Source organism: Protomyctophum bolini (assembly GCF_963924005.1).
Source record: "Protomyctophum bolini genome assembly, chromosome: 4".
NCBI classification, from domain to species: Eukaryota; Metazoa; Chordata; class Actinopteri; order Myctophiformes; family Myctophidae; genus Protomyctophum; species Protomyctophum bolini.
This window is the reverse complement of record NC_137865.1, coordinates 21,447,021-21,467,535: the sequence shown is the minus strand read 5'-3', so window position 1 is coordinate 21,467,535 and position 20,515 is coordinate 21,447,021. Positions and strand designations below refer to the sequence as shown.

The 20,515-nt window shown below is 42.2% G+C and overlaps 1 protein-coding gene across 1 annotated transcript in view; it reads right to left on the bottom strand.

Moving 5' to 3' along the window:
- The window catches only part of LOC308314497 (peroxisomal ATPase PEX1-like), a gene marked incomplete at both ends in the record, with an annotated part of 59,252 nt that extends 40,129 nt beyond the window's left edge, over window positions 1-19,123 (bottom strand). The window contains 10 exons of the mRNA XM_080762128.1: window positions 4,323-4,518; window positions 5,841-5,992; window positions 6,785-6,955; window positions 7,626-7,722; window positions 9,983-10,115; window positions 11,045-11,148; window positions 13,537-13,643; window positions 15,173-15,299; window positions 16,842-16,930; window positions 19,075-19,123. Coding sequence (XP_080618254.1) covers window positions 4,323-4,518; window positions 5,841-5,992; window positions 6,785-6,955; window positions 7,626-7,722; window positions 9,983-10,115; window positions 11,045-11,148; window positions 13,537-13,643; window positions 15,173-15,299; window positions 16,842-16,930; window positions 19,075-19,123 — 1,225 coding nt within the window. The remainder of the gene's footprint in view (window positions 1-4,322; window positions 4,519-5,840; window positions 5,993-6,784; window positions 6,956-7,625; window positions 7,723-9,982; window positions 10,116-11,044; window positions 11,149-13,536; window positions 13,644-15,172; window positions 15,300-16,841; window positions 16,931-19,074) is intronic.
- Between the last annotated feature and the right edge of the window lie 1,392 nt (window positions 19,124-20,515).

Below are 20,515 nucleotides of genomic sequence, written 5' to 3'. Positions count from 1 at the left end.
TATACTTTAAACTTTAGTACTTTAGATTTTCGCTCTTTAAAAATAGATCTAGTATCAGTTTGTTTGGGCCGGTTTGAGTTATGGCTTTACTACAAACATTGAAGTCCTTGGTCAACCAGAGACTATCTGCTGCTGCTGAAGAGATATTTGGGGTCGTTGGAAGAATTCTAACAGAGTACGAGGATGAAGCTTTCCACATCAAGCAAGAAACTGACCGCCAACGCAGACTACTGGATATGGTTTTACAACCAATCGTCAAACTACACAGAGCAGGTTGGTAAAACCTTCACTACTATTACTATTTTCACCATTATTTATTAAATGGTGAAAATGTTGCATTGATAATAGTCAATAGTATTCTAGTTGTAGTTTCATTCATGTTCGTGTGACTGTTAAACTAGCATTAACAGAATCATGTAGTAAGGAATAATTTATTTAAATGTTTACCATTAAACGTGTTGCACTCTAAAACAACAGAGGGTACATCTGATAGCAATAGGGTTGTATAGCAAATGATAATTTACATTTGAGAAACAAGGAGATACTTGTTTTAGAAATGAAGCATTGTTGAAGTAAAATCATTTGCATGACACTTCACACTGAAAAAAACAACATTAGGGCAGGTATGGAACTAACAGCAAGAGTTAATGTTCAAACATGTAATGATGTGTTTCTCCTCTGTATCTTCTAGACTCCATACACCCCCTTGTGTGTAAAGAGGAGGTATTCCCTGAGCAGCAGCAGGAGAGAACCTCCAGTCTTATCAAAGAGGAACCAGTTTCTCAAGAGATTAAAGGAGAACACAATGAGTTACTTCAAAGATCAGAGGAGGATGGTGGATCAACAGAGACATTACTATTAGTGAAACATGAAGATGATGAAAACATGCTAACAGAACCTGTAGCCAGCACCTCGTCTAAAAGCATGGAAACACAATCTGATGTAGAGGACTGTGGAACATCACAACCAACTAGTGATGATCAGCTCCTCTCTTCACACTGTTCTGAATCTGACATCACTGAAGAGAGTGATGAGTGGGATGAGACCACAGGTGACCAGTCTGGTTTAAACACACTGAAATCACACAATACACAACACATGGGAGGAAAGAGTTTGTCTTTAAGCAACAAGCTGCTCCATGACCTCAAATCACCAAAAGAAAGTCACTCAATGAGGAGTCACACAGGTAAGAAATGTTTTAGTTGTGCAGATTGTGGCAAAATGTTTAGCCTAAACGGAAATCTGAAGAAGCATGCAATGGTTCATTCAGGGGAAAGGCCATTTGCTTGCACAGTGTGTGGCAAAGGCTTTAGTCAAAAGAGTGATCTAAAAGCACACATGAGGACTCATACAGGGGAAAGGCCCTTTACGTGTACAGTTTGTGGCAAGAGCTACATTCATTCTGGGCATCTAAAACAACACATGATGACTCACACAGGGGAAAAGCCCATTACGTGTACAGTTTGTGGCAAGGGCTTTAGTCAAAAGTGTCATCTAAAACGACACATGATGACTCACACAGGGGAAAAACCCTTTACGTGTACAGTTTGTGGCAAGCGCTGTAGTCGAAAGGGTGATCTAAAAGCACACATGAGGACTCATACAGGGGAAAAACCCTTTACGTGTACAGTTTGTGGCAAGGGCTGTAGTCAAAAGACTAATCTACAAAAACACATGAAGACGTGTCATGAAGAGGAAAAGGCTGTTAAATGATTGAGTGTTTTTTCTGGCATTATGTCAATTATTCAGTTTAGTCCAGCTATATACATTAAACATGATGGACTATACATCAATTATTTTAATCAATGTTCAACTGGCATAATGACCTGCTGATATTGATATAACAATATGAGAAGCAGCTGCTTCTCATATTGTTATATTGTTATATTTTTCTGCAATTACAATGTCACATTCACTAATATTCACGGACTAGTGGTGCAATTGTAACTTGTCTCTGTGTTGACTAACATAATTATCATCATAGTGTATTTCAATGACTTAGTTTGATTATATGTTTAGATTATCTGTTTTATGTTGTATTCATAAAAGTGTAACAGAACATGTTTACTCTGTAAAAAAGACTGTCCGCAATTTCTTCTTTTTCAAATAAAGGGTTGACAGCTACACATCTTTTGTGTGTTCATTAGGAAAGTATTAATTCACACTTTAATACTTCTTTCGATGGAAATAAGCGAACACCCCATAGCCCCATTCAATGCAATGCAATTCATTGAGGGCTTATGGTAGGGGAAATAGCCAATTAGGAGTTTTTGCACAAAAAAACACCTGGACCTCTTTGGTGGGGACGTAACAACTACAAAGAAAGGTAAGAAAGATAAGAAAGCATTCTAGCATGGAATTCTCCTTTAAACCTTAACACTGGCTTTATGTTATATTTCATATTAATTCACACATTACCAAGATTGCCTTTTTTCACCTTAGAAATATTGCACGAATCAGAGCCTATTTGTCCTTGGAAGATGCAAAAACGCTAATCCACGCCTTTGTTTTTTCTCGGCTTGACTACTGCAATGCACTTTTTTCAGGACTGCCTAAGAAAACAACTGACAGATTACAACTTGTCCAAAATGCAGCAGCCAGAGTTTTAACTAGAACTAAGATGAGAGAACATATTACTCCAGTTTTGGCATCACTGCACTGGCTTCCGGTTGTTTTTAAGATTAAAATTATTTTACTTGTCTATAAAGCTCTCAATGGTCTTCCTACCTACATGACTGCCTGCCTAAATATATGTCCCAAACCGCCCCCTAAGGTCTTCCACTGCTGGCCTGCTCGCTTTGACAAAAAAATGGCAACTAAAAAATACGGGGAAGCAGCTTTTTGCTTCTACGGGCCGTCGGCATGGAACAAGCTCCCACTGTACCTTCGTCAGGCAGCCTCTGTAGACATTTTTAAAGCTCAGCTCAAGACCCACTTCTACAACATTGCTTTTAATTTATCTTTTATTTTTTGTTATTCATGTCCTCACTGTATTGCATTACTGCTTTTTTTTAATGTTGTTGCCTTGCTTTTATTCTCCATTGTTCTGTAAAGCACTTCTGCATTTCAGGTCATGAAAGGTGCTATACAAATAAAGTTTTATAATTATTATTATTATTATTATGTGTGTCAAATAATACATTTTCAAAAATACATTTTCAAAACGCCGCGGACAAAGCCAACTCGGATCGTGACAAATCATGACAATGAACACAATGTTTTGGGCCGATCAAATCATTAGAAAGAAGAAAAGAAAGTCAGGAGACAACACTATTTGTTTTGTTTTTCGTCTTATAAATTATTTGATCGGCCCAAAACATTGTGTTCATTGTCATGATTTGTCACGATCCGAGTTGGCTTTGTCCGCGGCGTAACAGTCTTTAAATAAATTAAATAAGAAGTGCCGATGGGAGAATGCATTGGGGTTTCATTTCCTGTGCCACTCGTTTTTCTGAAAGGGGGAGGGACTGCGGCCCTCTGGAGTGAGTGTGGAAATATAGTGGCTCTCTGGAGTGAATGTGGAACTATAGTGGCCCTCTGGAGTGAGTGTGGAACTATAGTGGCCCTCTGGAGTGAGTGTGGAAATATAGTGTAAGACAGTAAGCTGGTATTTCCTGATTTCTACCTGTCTGGAATGGCATTAAAAGAATGCAAAGAGACCAAATATCTAGGTCATTTTATAACAAATGATCAGATGATAGAGATATCTTTAGACAGCGGCGTAAACTGTATGCTCAAGCAAACACACTCATACGCAAGTTTAATTTCTGCTCTGTTCCTGTGAAAATCTCACTTTTTTAAAGCTTATTGTACTCCGCTGTACACTGCCCACTTGTGGCGACACTACAAAAAGGGCAGCCTGCAAAAAAATGACAGTGGCATACAGTATAATGGCTGCATGAGACTGCTGCTCAAAGCCCCAAGATGCTGTAGTGCCAGTCAAATGTTTGTAGAAATAAATGTACCCACTTGCCCTGCTGTGCTACGAAACCTGATCTGAGAACAGCATCATTGCATCACTTTCCAACCCTGCTAAGAGCTCTGTCAGACTATTATCATCTAAGCTGTGGAGCCACTGGCGTTCTAGCCTGTACAGTATGTACAGAGATAAGTGTCCCCCCTGTTTGTTTGTTTGTTTATGCTTCGTTTATTTTATTTATAGTTTGTTTACTTTTGTGTTTTTTTATGTTTTATGTGTTCTGCCCTATGGACCCCCCTGTGAGTGTCTTGAATAAAGTTTGAATTGAATAGTGGCGATGGCAGGCTCTCAGTCAAATCTGGTCACATATGGGGAGGGGGAGGGGGGGAGGGGGTTTCCTTACCGTCTCCAGTGTGTGCGTGTCCGTGCGTGCGCGCCACACTGGCGTGCACGCTCCTCTCCAGCAGCAGCGCCAGGTCGCGGGGCGCGTAACCCTCCGTCTCCTTGGCGACCGTCCCCAGGTCCAGAGTGTGTAAGGTCTCCTCCGATAGGCCGGTCCTCCCCAGCACCAGGCAGCGCAGGATCTCTGCTCTCTGCATCTGAGGGAAGATGTACAGTATTATATGTACAGTATATACTGTAAGTCACAGAAAACTCTCATCTCTGATTTTTTTTTCTTTTTTCGCAAATAACAGCCGAAACGCGAAGTGACGCGTTTTGGGCTTGTAGATCTGCTACTTTTTTTTGCTTTTGAATTTTAATCCTTTAACCCATTTTGAGCGGGAAACCCCTTTTGGTGGTTACATACATTGTTATAATATAGCTATTGAAAAAATAGCAGATCTACAAGCTCATAGCGCGCCACCGAGTGCCGCAACTTACAAACTTGTAGGTCTGCCGAAAATTGTCATGATTTAGAAAACTTTTATTTATTTATTTCGACGTCAGGCCTGAATGGGTTAAAGCAACAGTTTTGGACGTGCGGTTTCCAACCCGACAGCAACGACATAGGCACTGACTGACACGTACGAATTAGTTACGTTTTATGATAGAACTATAGAAGATTAGTCTGACATCTTAAGGACTGTTTCATACGTTTCATACATTTATTATAATAAAGCTAAATTATAATAATTAAAACAAATGATGTGTTCAGTGTGTGTGCGTGCCTGCGTACATGCGTGCGCGCGTGTATACCTGGTCAGGTGGCTGTATGTGTAGGGTCCTCTGTATGAAGTGGGTGAGGGGTTTGTGTGTGTGTGTGTGTTGGTGTGTGTGTGTGTGTGTACCTGGTCAGGGTGGTGTATGTGGAGGGTCCTCTGTATGAAGTGGGTGGCCTGCAACTGGGTGAGGGGAGGGGTGTGTGTGTGTGTGTGTGTGTGTACCTGGTCAGGGTGGTGTATGTGGAGGGTCCTCTGTATGAAGTGACCCTGCACCGTGGTCAGTGAGGGGTGTGTGTGTGTGTGTGTGTGTGTGTGTACCTGGTCAGGGTGGTGTATGTGGAGGGTCCTCTGTATGAAGTGACCCTGCACCGTGGTCAGTGAGGGGTGTGTGTGTGTGTGTGTGTGTGTGTGTGTGTGTGTGTGTACCTGGTCAGGGTGGTGTATGTGGAGGGTCCTCTGTATGAAGTGACCCTGCACCAGTGCACCGTGGTCAGTGAGGTGTGTGTGTGTACCTGGTCAGGGTGGTGTATGTGGAGGGTCCTCTGTATGAAGTGACCCTGCACCGTGGTCAGTGAGGTGTGTGTGTGTGTGTACCTGGTCAGGGTGGTGTATGTGGAGGGTCCTCTGTATGAAGTGACCCTGCACCGTGGTCAGTGAGGTGTGTGTGTGTGTGTGTACCTGGTCAGGGTGGTGTATGTGGAGGGTCCTCTGTATGAAGTGACCCTGCACCGTGGTCAGTGAGGTGTGTGTGTGTGTACCTGGTCAGGGTGGTGTATGTGGAGGGTCCTCTGTATGAAGTGACCCTGCACCGTGGTCAGTGAGGGGTGCAGGGAGTGTTGGCTGTGGCTGGACAGGAGGAGACACACCAGGCTGGAGCGCTGCACCAACTCATCCACTATGTCTAGAAGACCTGGAGGGAGCGCGCACACGCACACGCACACACACACACACACACACACGCACACGCACGCGCACACACACGCACACGCACACACTTAAATCCTCAATTCAATCATAAGCCTAAAGCCGCAGCGCCGCAAGCAGCGACGTGATTTGACAGAGACACAAACGCTCATACTCTGTGCGATGTGTTCTCTTACTCTGTGCGATGTGTTCCCTTACTCTGTGCGATGTGTTCTCTTACTCTGTGCGACGTGTTCTCTTACTCTGTGCGACGTGTTCTCTTACTCTGTGCGACGTGTTCTCTTACTCTGTGCGATGTGTTCTCTTACTCTGTGCGATGTGTTCTCTTACTCTGTGCGATGTGTTCTCTTACTCTGTGCGATGTGTGTTCTTTTACTCTGTGCGATGTGTGTTCTTACTCTGTGCGATGTGTTCTCTTACTCTGTGCGATGTGTTCCCTTACTCTGTGCGATGTGTTCTCTTACTCTGTGCGATGTGTGTTCTCTTACTCTGTGCGATGTGTTCTCTTACTCTGTGCGATGTGTTCTCTTACTCTGTGCGATGTGTGTTCTCTTACTCTGTGCGATGTGTTCTCTTACTCTGTGCGATGTGTTCTCTTACTCTGTGCGATGTGTTCTCTTACTCTGTGCGATGTGTTCTCTTACTCAGTGCGATGTGTTCTCTTACTCAGTGCGATGTGTTCTCTTACTCTGTGTGATGTGTTCTCTTACTCTGTGCGACGTGTGTTCTCTTACTCAGTGCGATGTGTTCTCTTACTCTGTGCGATGTGTTCTCTTACTCTGTGCGATGTGTTTCCTCAGCACGGCCTCGGGGCCGTGCTCGTGCTCCGGCGAGGTGGGCGAGCCCGTCACGTGGTCCAGGTCATCCAGAAGGACCACCGAGGGCTGCCTCCACACCGCCTGCTCGAAAACCTCCTCCAGCGCCCGGCGCACCGTCTCCGCCCTTTTACCTGGGAAATAATTATGGTTTTATATTTGAGTCACATTTGAGACAATTTCTGGCAATTAATTGGATTGAAAGATTAACGCTTTCAAACCTACATTGGGCATGTATGTCATTAATACATTTAAAATCTATCTTCAACTATCTTCAACACATGCACACTAGAGAGTGACATTTTCGGGATTCCCGTGGGATGGGATTAACATTTTTATTAATCCCGTGATCGGGACGGGACGGGAATGAAAGTCAACGGGAGCGTGCAGGAGAGGGAATCATAATGATCATTTTCAGCTGGTCGTGGCGCCAACCAAAAGAACAGAAGCACCCATATTTGTAGTCATCTTTCAGTGAGACAACGCTCTTTTGACTTGCGTTAGCAAGTCAAAAAAACTACACATACCAAATAATCCATAAAAAAATTTAAAAAAACAGGAGCGGGATGGGAGTCATCTCGAGTGGGAGTGGGATGGGATCAGGAGTCATTCTAGGAGTGGGACAGGACAGGATTTAGTTTTTTACCCTGGTCCAGGATTGGGACAGGACAGGATTTTTTCTGTGGGACAGGACAGGAGTGGAAATCCACTCCTGTGTCAGTCTCTAATGCACACTACTGCACTGTAAATGTACGTACGTGTGTGCGTGCGTGCGTGCGTGCGTGCGTGCACATATCCTCCTACCTTTGAGCATCTTGCAGTCCACCACATCCACGTGTGCGTCCAGCTCTTCCGCAGCCTTCCAGCACAAGGCTTTAGCCAGAGAGCTTTTCCCACTGCCCTGTGAAGGAGACCCCCCCCCCACACACAACACGTACAGTATGTTAGCCAGCGCTAACCTGTGTGAAGGAGACCCCCCCCACACACAACACGTTCAGTATGTTAGCCAGCGCTAACCTGTGTGAAGGAGACCCCCCCCACACACAACACGTACAGTATGTTAGCCAGCGCTAACCTGTGTGAAGGAGACCCCCCCCCCCCACACACAACACGTTCAGTATGTTAGCCAGCGCTAACCTGTGTGAAGGAGACCCCCCCCCCACACAACACGTTCAGTATGTTAGCCAGCGCTAACCTGTGTGAAGGAGACCCCCCCCACACACAACACGTACAGTATGTTAGCCAGCGCTAACCTGTGTGAAGGAGACCCCCCCCCCCCCACACAACACGTTCAGTATGTTAGCCAGCGCTAACCTGTGTGAAGGAGACCCCCCCCCCACACACAACACATACAGTATGTTAGCCAGCGCTAACCTGTGTGAAGGAGACCCCCCCCCCCCCCCACACAACACGTACAGTATGTTAGCCATGCAGCGCTAACCTGTGTGAAGGAGACCCCCCCACACACACAACACGTTCAGTATGTTAGCCAGCGCTAACCTGTGTGAAGGAGACCCCCCCCCACACAACACGTACAGTATGTTAGCCAGCGCTAACCTGTGTGAAGGAGACCCCCCCCCCCCCCACACAACACGTACAGTATGTTAGCCAGCGCTAACCTGTGTGAAGGAGACCCCCCCCCACACAACACGTACAGTATGTTAGCCAGCGCTAACTGGACAAATTAACCCATTTTGGGGCAGGAACCCGCTTTGGTGTTTTTAGCATTACGTTATGCTTTAGCTATTGAAAAATATTTTTTGAAAAATCGAAGAATGACTGACATAGAAACATAGCTTTTTCAGAAAACTGTCAGGATGTAGAAGACTTTTTTTTAGAATGTACGGGTCTTTTTTAACCCTGACCCAGTAAGTATCGGGTCAGTGCAGCACCGACATGAATGGCTGTGGATTTCGGAAAACAAAATTTCACAGGCCAAATTACGGTACAGATTCGTACTGTTTATTTTTTTATTTTTTAGTGGGAACGAAATTGACACGTGTGTTTGGATTTGTTATTTTAATTTGTTTTCAGAATTGGATTGGAATCAGATCAGCCAACGCAGGGAAGCTGGAAGTACCCTCACTAAATACTCCGGGACAACGCTCCACACGTCCCAAACTCTTCTCCTTTCTGGCTCCAAAACTGTGGAATGCACTTCCCATTGCAGTCAAAACTGCAGCCTCACTCCCAATCTTCCGCCGTAGTCTGAAAACCCACCTTTTCAGACTCCATCATGGCCCATAGCACTTACTCCACCCCCTTAGATAGCATTTCTCTAGACTTTTGATACAGACTTATAGCATGTTATGTAGACTGCACTATAATTGCATTGTATGTAGTCATAGCACGTCATAGTACATATGTATAGCATAGTATAGTTAGTTATGTATGTATAGTTTCATTATATAGATATTCCACTATTACGTTCTTAGCTTACGCATAATTCATGATAAATGCTTTTTATGTGATGTATTCCCATGCTTTTTTTTCTTGTTCTTAATGTAAATCGCTCTGGATTAAGAGCGTCCGATACCACCTTGGAGACCATTCTGTGTTTTGAGATACCTCTGTCTGTTTCTTTTCTACTGTTGGGAAATATCCCTGAAGAGTTTCTAACACATGATAAATATTTAATCAAGATCCTCCAAGTAAAAAAGCAATCACACGACGCTGGTACCAACAGGACCCACCAACGGTCAATGGATGGATGGACATTATTGAGGAACTGTATTCTATGGAAAAACTAACATTCATACTGAGACTACAAGAGGATAAATTCTATAAAAAGTGGGAAAAGTGGAATCTCTTCTCTCAGCCTAGCGATATTGCAATAGGATTTCATTGAATGTTTGTTGTAATATGAAAAATGCAGCCTTTTTCTTTTACTTTTTGTCTTTTTCTTTTTTTTTTCTTTCCGTATTGTCTTGTTAGTTGTTTTTTTTGTCTGTTCTTCCTTCAATAAAAATTAAGTGAAAAAAAAAAGAGCGTCTGATAAATGCCTAAATTGTAAAAGATCACAGGCCAATTTTGGGTTCGGGTCTACAGTATGTTTATGGACCCCATGAAGAGCTCTAGTGGGGGAACCATGGCTCCGGTGACGAGTGTGTGTGTGTGTGTGTGTGTGTGTGTGTGTGTGTGTGTGTGTGTGTGTGTGTTACCTTGGCTCCGGTCACCAGCAGTGCCCCTCCCCGGAGGCCCCGTCCCAGAGACACCAGCTCTCGGGACAGAGGACCGACCTGGAGGCTGAGGGAGATGAACTCCAACCCGGAGGTGATCAGCTCCTTCATCCCCCTGTGGGGGAATTAAACAACTTCAGTGCACTGTGCCTACACATGTTGGGACCGAAGGTCGCAACATGTGTAGGCACAATGCAAGGAATAAATGCATTCGCCATGTATCCGAAGGAAGTCTGATCCAATCACTTTTAGATTTCTCCAGTTTAATCCTGAGTTTAAGTTTTGTTGTGTTCAAGATCTGATTTTAGGCATGTTTAATTAAGCCTCCAGGAAAATCCGTGTTGAGGTTCTTAATCCAACTGTTTTTCATTAAAACGTCTTTGTCCTAAAACTGTCCAGTTAGGATTGTGTTGAAGTCCAGCGCATTTTAGAGCTTCAATGCCGTGAGCCATGAAATGTTGCACAAATGTTGTGGTTGTCTTTTTGGCATTGTTAATATTGTATCTGTGTCGTCCCAGCCTAGTACCTATTGTTTTACCCGTCTCTCCGACATATTGTAAACCACATTTTTCACATGTGATTAAGTAAATGCAGTTGCTGGTTCTGGCTGTTATTTGTTGTTTAATGTCTAACACGCGTTTTGTGGTTCTATTTTTTTACTAATTGTTTGGGTTTGAAGTATTCTGGTCCCTGGCGTGCTGGTGTGTTGATTTATTTTAGCTTGCTGTGTACTAGATAATCTTTAAGGTTTTTATGTTTTCTGTAGGCCGATATAATTGTACAGGGGACATGTACAGTACTATTTAGCTGTGAACATGTACTATTTAGACACTCCTATGCAAAGGGACTTACGTTTATTTGGGGGGGGATTGAATTGAATTTGTTCACAGAAATAATATTCAACGCAATAATGAGTCTCTTATACTCCTACAGTACAGTATGTGCAATCATGCCCAAAGACAATTTCAAAATATTTCCAGGAATTTCATGGACGGTGGGAACACCGATTATAAAAAGCAATAAATAAATAGTAGCCAGACATACCCGAGAGTACTGGGACAGGTCAGATCTGGATGTAGCGTGGTGTCGCCTGGGGATTTCACCGCTGGTGCTGGTGGAGGTGGTGTGCTGACCGGCTGTCTGTCCACCTGGATGTGACCAATAATAATAACACAACAACTGTGATCAGAATGACAAAATTAACTTCCATTGCCTTCAAAAGGGACCAATACCAGATATCCACTCCACCTTGGAGACCATTCTGTGTTTTGAGATACCTCTGTTTCTTTTCTACTGTTGGGAAATATCCCTGAAGAGTTTCTAATACATGATAAATATTTAATCAAGATCCTCTTAGCATCAAGTAAAAAAGCAATCACACGACGCTGGTACCAACAGGACCCACCAACGAAAGATCAAGGGATGGACATTATTGAGGAACTGTATTCTATGGAAAAACTAACATTCATACTGAGACTACAAGAGGATAAATTCTATAAAAAGTGGGAAAAGTGAAATCTCTTCTCTCAGCCTATAGCGATATTGCAATAGGATTTCATTGAGTTTGTTGTAATATGAAAAATGCAGCCTTTTTTTCTTTTACTTTGTCTTTTTCTTTTCTTTTTCTTTCCGTATTGTCTTGTTAGTTGTGGGTTTTTTTGTCTGTTCTTCCTTCAATAAAAATTAAAAAAAATGACCAATACCAGAGGTTGTCAGACTACCAGTAATGAGGAACAGATGTAAGCTTATATATACTGTAGCTTTTAAACTATGTTGATATTTAAGACACTAAATCAGCATGAATCACAACAACGTAGTGAAAGCATTTTCTAATAAATATATCCTATAGAGCGTCGAAGTCTGATGTCACTTTCAGTAGAGGGCGCCAGTACACAGGTTCATGTATTTTTTGAGTGGCGCAACCACTCCTACAACCAGCAATGTCTGTGTACCTGTGTACCTGCGTACCTGTGTAAGTGAGCACGAGTATGTGACTTATTCATACCAGTAGGGGCGCCAGAAACAGAGAGAGGGGTAGTGCTGTGTCTCTAATGAGAGAGAGAGAGAGAGAGAGAGAGAGAGAGAGAGAGAGAGGGGGGGGGGGGGGAGGGGGAATTGCACCACTCAGTTCACACGTGTGTGATTTTTTTAGTTGCATTGAAATCCCCAAATATTTTAAATCGAAGGAACTGTGTTTGAAAAATAAACCGACCACTCCGGCCTTTCTGTCAGGGGGGTGGCTGTGTGTCGTTAATGATGTCCATTAATATTTGATACAGCCAGTTTCTGGAGAAAACTGAATTAATGTTGCCGCAAAAGCCTTGAAACTACATATAAAGGCAATGTCGCTGCTAATATACGTCACGCCCAGCTGTCAACACATTGCGTTCCTGCGATTCCTTGTTGACGTAAGCTCAGCTGGTGGTGACTCGACTCATACTAACCACGAAACATTAAATATCAATAAAATAAAAATAAAAATAAACGTAATTAACATTCAGTTTCTGCGACGGGCAGATGCAGCCACCCCGCCTACCCGGAAATGTATTCTCTGGGTTGTTTGACTAATTTCTAACGCTTATTTTGTTGAGCAAGGCATTGAACCCCTACCATGAAATGTTCTATGAGCAGGGTGTGGCTGTAAACAAGTCCTTGGCTTAGTCCACTCCACTTCCCTGGGTAAACAAAGAACTTTGCTTTGCTTTGCTTACTCTTATATTATATTTGTACATTTCCACCTTCAGTCGATGCTTCATATCCATATGAGTGAAAAGGCCGGGATGATATGTTGATTTTTCAAACACAGTTCTTATATGAAGAGATCTAAAATGGGGATTTCAATGCAAATAAAAAATACATGAACCTGGGGACTGACGCCCGGACTTTGGTGCTCTATTCAACTATACAAAAATAGCTTATGTTTTTTTTAAATGTGCTATATTTCAGCATATGAAACGGCACTATAAATCAAGTGTGAGGTTTGCCAAAAGGTCCCTTAGTTAAGACAGTGTCCTAGTATTTAAACATGTTTGAGAACCCAGGGGACTGCACTGTAGTACGTAAAGTAATGTGAATGTTGGGAGGAAACTGTGAGAAAAGATGATATAATATCGTGTCCAAAACTGTTACTTTTCAGGATGCAAATTCAAAAGTATTAGCAGATCTACAAGCTCAAAACACGCCGCTTTCCGAGCTTAGTAGGGACCATCTACTTTTGAAGCTTTTGTGTGACTCTGTAGTTATGATTAGGAGCTTTAGCTATTGAAAAATAGCGGATCTACGAGCTCATTGCTACGAGCTTGTAGGTCTGCTATTATTGTCTTTGGGCGATTTTTACGACTGACATAGAAACATAGCTTTTTCAGAAAACTGTCAGGATGTAGAAGACATTTTTAGAATCTGATCTCAGGTCAGAATGGGTTCTGACAGTATGAACAATACCTGTATGTCTGCCTTGTGTAGGACGCTTGGAGCTAGCAGAACAATACCTGTACGTCTGCCTTGTGTAGGACGCTTGGAGCTAGCAGAAACAATACCTGTATGTCTGCCTTGCGTAGGACGCTTGGAGCTAGCAGAAACAGCTGGTCGAGTGGATCGCTCTCTGGCTCTGGCGTAAGGACAGTCAGTGCGAGCTCCAGCTTAGCTAAAACAGTCACAAGAAAGAAAGGTTTGACATTTATTTTACCAGTACATGTACAGTACGTTATATATTTCCTCTCCAGGTGTAGTATTTAACTTGATTCTCAAAATTTCTCAAACAGGTTTCCAAAAAAAAATGGTTATGGAAATGTTTGGGGGTGTATCACTAGTAGGACTATTCAACAACAACTGCTGCGCTCAACAACAGCATCATCATAGATCCGCGTGTCCGTGCATGTGCGACCTACGAGCAGGACGGTGCGCACCATGAACTGTCAATCAAATCCGCGACCACAAGAGCCACCATTCTAGCAATGAAGCGATCAAAGTGCACAACACTGGACCAGTCTGAGGCTGCAGGGAAAACTGGCTCTTCTTCCCTTTGCAAACCACTCATTATCACACTCTATACTGTCAAATAACACCATAGGTGAGGACATTCTCATTTTCACTATTAAAGCCCGTTTACAGGTGTTGCCGACCAAGTTCAACTTGGCAACCTGGTACCCATCAGCACACGACCCACACTGCATCCTACATCCAGTACCACATGACAAAGAAACAGTCGCACACATCTTAAATGGTTGCAGCCACTATAAAGGACTGTACATTGCCAGACATGATCGTCTGGTGGACCTGGTCTCAGACAAGACCAGAGGAGTACAGGACAGGACAACAAGAATGTATAAACACAGCACTGTAAAAATAGACTGGTTTGATCACAATGACACGCATGTCAATTCACTACAAAATATTCCAAATACCCCAGATATTGTGTTCATCAATGAAATTAGAAAAACTGTCACTATATTTGAAATAGGCTGCCCATTTGATTTGTATATGGACACTTGTTTTACATCGAAACTTATGAAATATCAGCTTCTGGTGGAACGTATTATGGCCTTGGGATATAACTGTCAACTTATTGTCCTTGTATTTGGAAGTCTGGGCCATGTCCATAAACTTGTGCTTAGGGGTTTGCAATTGGGTGGATTGCTAAAAACAAATGCAAAAAAGCTGGCTAAATACTGTTCTGTCTCAGCTACTATGGGCAGTCTGTCCGTCTGGAGAAGGCGTTGATTAATTTATCCCTAGGTGGCTTAAAAAAATAAAATAAAAAAACATCCTGTCTAGTAGTGTCAAGTAATAGTATGTCAACAATGTGCTATATATATATTTTTTTTTTTCCTTCTTTTACGTGTGTTAAGCATCATCATAACCTTTATTTAAACTCTGAGTACAATTAAGGGGCAAGCCCTCATTTTCAATGTAGCCGAAATACAAAGCACAAAATACAAAAAACAAACTCAACAACATACACTCTACAATACAGCAATATCAAAATATGAATTGTAAAACAGAAAGTGTCCAAAGCTAGAATAAATATAATATAATATATGTGTGCAGCAGCTATATCTGGTTTGGACCATATAATGTATAACCTAATTCTGATCAGTGTTTGGGTCTATTGTATTACGCCTCTTGTGCAGATCCAAATAAAATAATTAAATTGTGGTCAGTAGTATAACTCACCTTCGTGTCCGTGTAGGGCAATGACGCTGCAGCGTGCGGTCAGGCAGGCCAGCGGTTGGTGGCTCTGTGCGTGCAGCCAATCCAAGAAGGCCGTGTGGATGTCCTCGTCACTCTCGTCTGGCTGTGACTACAAACGAGACATCAGAGAAAAGGTTTCAAAACATCCAACGGCAATGAGCTTTTAACCCATTCTGACCTGAGATCAGATTCTAAAAATGTCTTCTACATCCCGACAGTTTCCCATTCTGACCCGAGATCAGATTAAAAAAATGTCTTCTACTGTACATCCTGACAGTTTTCTGAAAAAGCTATGTTTCTGTGTCAGTCGTTCTTCGATTAAAAAAAATCACACACGTGTGAACTGAGTGGTGCAATTCCCCCCCCCCCCCCCCCCTCTCTCTCTCTCTCAATAGAGACACAGCACTACCCCTCTCTCTGTTTCTGGCGCCCCCTACTGGTATAAATAAGTAACATACTCGTGCTCATAGACACACACAGGTACCTAGGTACACGGACATTGCTGGTTGTAGGAGTGGTTGCACCACTCAAAAAATAGCAGACCTACAAGCTCGTAGCTATGAGCTAATTACATCTGGCCACAAAATAAATCACAGGATCTACTGAATGTGAAGGTAGCCTACTGGGGGGGAAGCCACACTGTGTGTCATAGGCTCAATGTCAGTTTGACACATTCAGTAGAACTCGTGATCTTTTCTGGCCAGATTAAATTTCCTGGGGTTTATTAGGACCATAGTAAATAATTAAAAAATAAATCGCTATAAAATAAAATATTTAGCCCCCATGCTCGAATGCCCCCACCCCGTCAAAAATCGCTAAAACGAAAGAAAGCAGCAAATGAAATAAAAAATCACACCTGTGTGAACAGAGTGGTGAAACTCCCCTCTCTCCCCCCTCCTCTCTCTCTCTCTCTCTCTCTCTGCTCCGTCAGATTAGCTTTATTATGGATATCAATCCGCGTCGCTGAGAACTATTTTTTCATTATTATTTTGGCTCGGCCTTTCCTTCTTTAGCGAACCTAGACAGTCAGAAGTTGGATTTTGCGTCCAGCAGGTGGCAGCCATGTCACATACTTCTCTCGTTCCAATTTCACGCATGCGCACACCCACTCGTGCTCACACAGGTACACAAACAGGTACACGGGGTACACGGACATTGCTGGTTGTAGGAGTGGTTGCACCACTCAAAAAGAAACACTCATCTTTTACTTTCTCTAATGACAACCTAAAACATGAACCTTCCCCATCCCAACTCCCGTCCCCTCAGCTCTGAGTTCAAGCTGCTTCCCTCTGGCATTCGCCTAAAAGTCCCAGGGGCCAAAAGCAACAGGTATACGTTTTCCTTCGTGCCTGTAGCTATCAAGGCTCTAAATGCCGATAGGAGGAGGTAAATTGGATTTGTATTAATGTTTTATACAACTTTCTGGAAAAGTTATGAATTATAATGTTACACTGATACCTTGAACTGCCATCCTGTTTTAAATGTTCTATGTGTATTATGTGCCTTTTTGCTGTGTTTTTGTGTTTCATGTTACCTGCCTGTGTTATGCCTTGCTGTAAACCAAATCGCCCCACGGGCACAAACAAAAAAATGAACCTGAAACATGAACCTTGGTAGCATGTAGCCCCTTAACACTGTGTTTACAGCTTACTATGCTGTAGGTCTGAACTAACGAGAGTAAGCAAATGATGGCCGCTGTGTCATTTGCTTCCTTGGTTGAGTGTAGTTTATTATCCTTGACTGTTAGGCAGAAACCTTGTATAATGACACAAGACATAAAGCACACACCTCCACATCACATTTGTACACACATAAAACACTAGTGAAGAACTAGGGCAATAGATAGGCAAGAAGAAAGACATTACTTAAATATAATAAAGCAAAATGTGATTAAAAACTATGACAAGAAAAAATAAATAACTTTATTAAATCCAAAGAATAGAAGAGAAAGGAGATCTTACATATGTGATGTGGATGTGGACAGACTTTACCTGTAAATTATGTTAAACGATAAATAAATCACATGCCTCCACAAACATCATATAACGGTGATGTGGACTGGCATTATATACACACAAATTAAGTTAAACTATACATGGCGTGAAAGACAACCTACGGTATGGTAGCATGTAGCCCACTTAAACAAGCAGCAAGAATCAGACGGTTAACTAACCTTCACAGATAACAGCAGCCAGCAGTGGCAACAGCATAGAGTTCACCCAGCAGTGGCAACAGCATAGAGTTCACCCAGCAGTGGCAACAGCATAGAGTTCACACCTCCAGTCAGCTTCACTTTCTGAAATGGCAGGGGGAAAGAAAATGAGTTGTCGGCCTACAGGATGACATTTTGGAAGTCATAACAGTCACTGACAGAGCTGTGTCACCATTATTACACACATTCTAGGGCTATAATCTGCCTTGTGCAACCATTTCTTTTATGAAGCCTAAAAGCTAAAAAGGAAACTTTGTATTCATATGTTCAACAGCAAACACAATTATTAATCGCAGTACGTACCGTGCGGGGCCTTCCGTCGCTCGGTTGAAGATGGCCGGTATTAATAGAGCCGCGTAGGTTGTATGGCACAATACGTCCCGAGCACCGTACGCCTCGTAATCTCAGGGAGCGTTCGTTGACACCGTTATAAGTTTCAGCTCAGCCGAGTAGACACTCTATTAGCAATACCAGCCATCTCCTGATGACTGCATCCAAGGTCACCGCATGACACCAAGGTCACATGATCAACCTGTAAGACACAAACATACACCAACATTACTCTTTATCCAGATTTTATACATTGTAGAAAATACATCTTTAGGAAATTCTTGCTTTTCTCTTTTGCATCCAGATCTTATTTTAATTATGTTTGAGACAAAAAACACTTTCCTGGGGTTTTTAGATATTTCAATATTTCAAAGAGTCCATGATGTCATGAACACTGGGCTCACTTCCTTCCTGGACTACATGTTGTCTCAGTAAGACAGCCCCTCCCCCTATCCACAAGGAGGAGCAGTGGATCAAAGCATTGTGGGAATAGTAGTTCAGGAAGGAAGTGAGCCCGGTGTCCATGACATCATGGAGTCCATGGACACTTTGAAATACTAAAATATCTAAAAACACATAAAAACCTCAGGAAAGTGTTTCTCAAAAATCATTCAAATAAGATCTGGTTGCAAAAGGGGTGAAGTGGCCCTTTAAAGTTGAAATCAAGTTGCTCTGTATGGTAGAAATTAGATTGTACATCTGCTACTTTAGAATTCTGAGAAGTTTGTACAGAGTTTTCCATCCAGCAGAGAGTTAGTTTAGCTTGATCTTATGAATGTGTCTGAGCCACAGTTACAACTTGTGTTACCATTATGTACTAAAGTAAAAGGGTATGGCATCAACATGCACTTAAAAAATGACCAAATGTAATCATTACGCAGAATGAGTAGGCTACATTTCAAATGTTTGAAAGAAAAAAATCTGAAAATAGCATATCTACAATTTCACAATGCATTGCATCACAAAGCATTGTGAGATTGTAGATCAGCTACTTCCAAATGGCCAAAATGTGGTTGTAGCCCAGTGGTAGATTGCAATGTAGCCAAAAGGATTTTTTTTTTAATAATCCCAATCTACAAAACAACTAGTAAAGTGTCCAAATAATAGAATATAAAAGTACAATATAGCCCATTGTCCACAGTACTTCAGTAGATGTAATTATTTACTTTCCACCTGTTTGTTTGTTTGTGTCTCAAAAAGTACCAACACATTCCTCATAATTTGTTGTGACTGTTTTAGAGTCACAATAAACAACCAACAATCCTTCTAACAACACTAACACTTTAAACAATAACAGAGTTAATGTTCACTAACAACCATGCGGTTATCAAACAAATCTTACCTCTCAGCAGCAACGCCCCAAACACACTATGCACCGTGTGCGCCTCCATTTTAAAGCATAAGCCCCGCCTCCTGTATCCGGTTCTAGACCGTCGGTCATTGGTCCGTCAGAGTGAATGAATAACAGCTGTGTGGATTTACAAGCTGCACGCATGCGCGCGCGCACGCACGCACGCACGCACGCACGCACACACAACAGACAGACAGACAGACAAGGACCCACAAATTATATAATATATGAAAAGGTTTGTCAAGAACTGCTGCAGAGTCAGACCCATAATAATCACATGCAGTGTCTGCTGGTGAACACTAGATGGCAGCAAAACGGTTTCCCAGTCTGTCCATGACAAACGACTTTGAACATGTAGTTTCACCTGCTCTCTCTCTCTCTCTCTCTCTCTCTCTGAGTTAAAATGTTCACTCTGTAATAATATATATGAGCTATCCGCAATTTGTGAAATAATCACATAAAAATATCACATAAATGCACATCACATACCGGCCTGTGTTCATATCTGATGTGAACTGACGTGATGGCGCTTTACCAGCAAATGACACAACGCAAATGACGTGAAACGATACAGCTCCAATCAAATGATTAGAAACTGTATGAGAGACACGACCCGACACACGCACCACATACACTAGTGAAGAACTAGTGATAGATAGGAAAGAAAGAAATTACTTATGAAAAATAAAGCAAAATGCGATTAAAAACTCTGACCAGAAAAAACAATAACTTTATTAAAGCAAAGAATAGAAGAGAAGATGAAAGGTCGGGGTAGAAACCGTGCATGTTCGATACTAATAGGTTATATTCAATAATGGATGATCTTTGCATCGTGAGCTTGTAGATCAGCTATTTGCTACTTTAGTGTGTGACACTGTAGCATGACCAAGTAAGGAAATTAATTTACAAAAGGTTGAACTATGGAGATACAAGGTTTCTGCCCGACATCAAAAGATAATAAACTACGCCCACTTACCTTCAATATCAGCACTAAACAAAACAAACTAACCAACGAAGAAAATCTGCCATAATTTTCTTCCTGTTAGTTTGGACAGATCTACAGCATAGAAGGCTGTAAACAGTGTTAAGCAGGCTACATGCTACCATAATGATACCGGAAATAAGTCGCATGACGCCAAATCACATTTTGTACACACAGTCCACTAGTGAAGAACTAGGGCAATGGGCAAGGAGAAATAAAAAAAAATACTTTTTTTTATTAAAAGAGAAAGGAAATAGAAATTCTAATTACTCGACACAGAAAACAGCACAGAAAGACTACAACAGAACATACATAACATATGTGATGTGACGTGACGCGACAGCTGCTTTACCCGTAAATTATGTTAAACAATACATAAATCACATTGCGGCATGTGATGTAGAGTGGCATTATACACAGATTACGTGAAACGATACACGGTGCGAATGA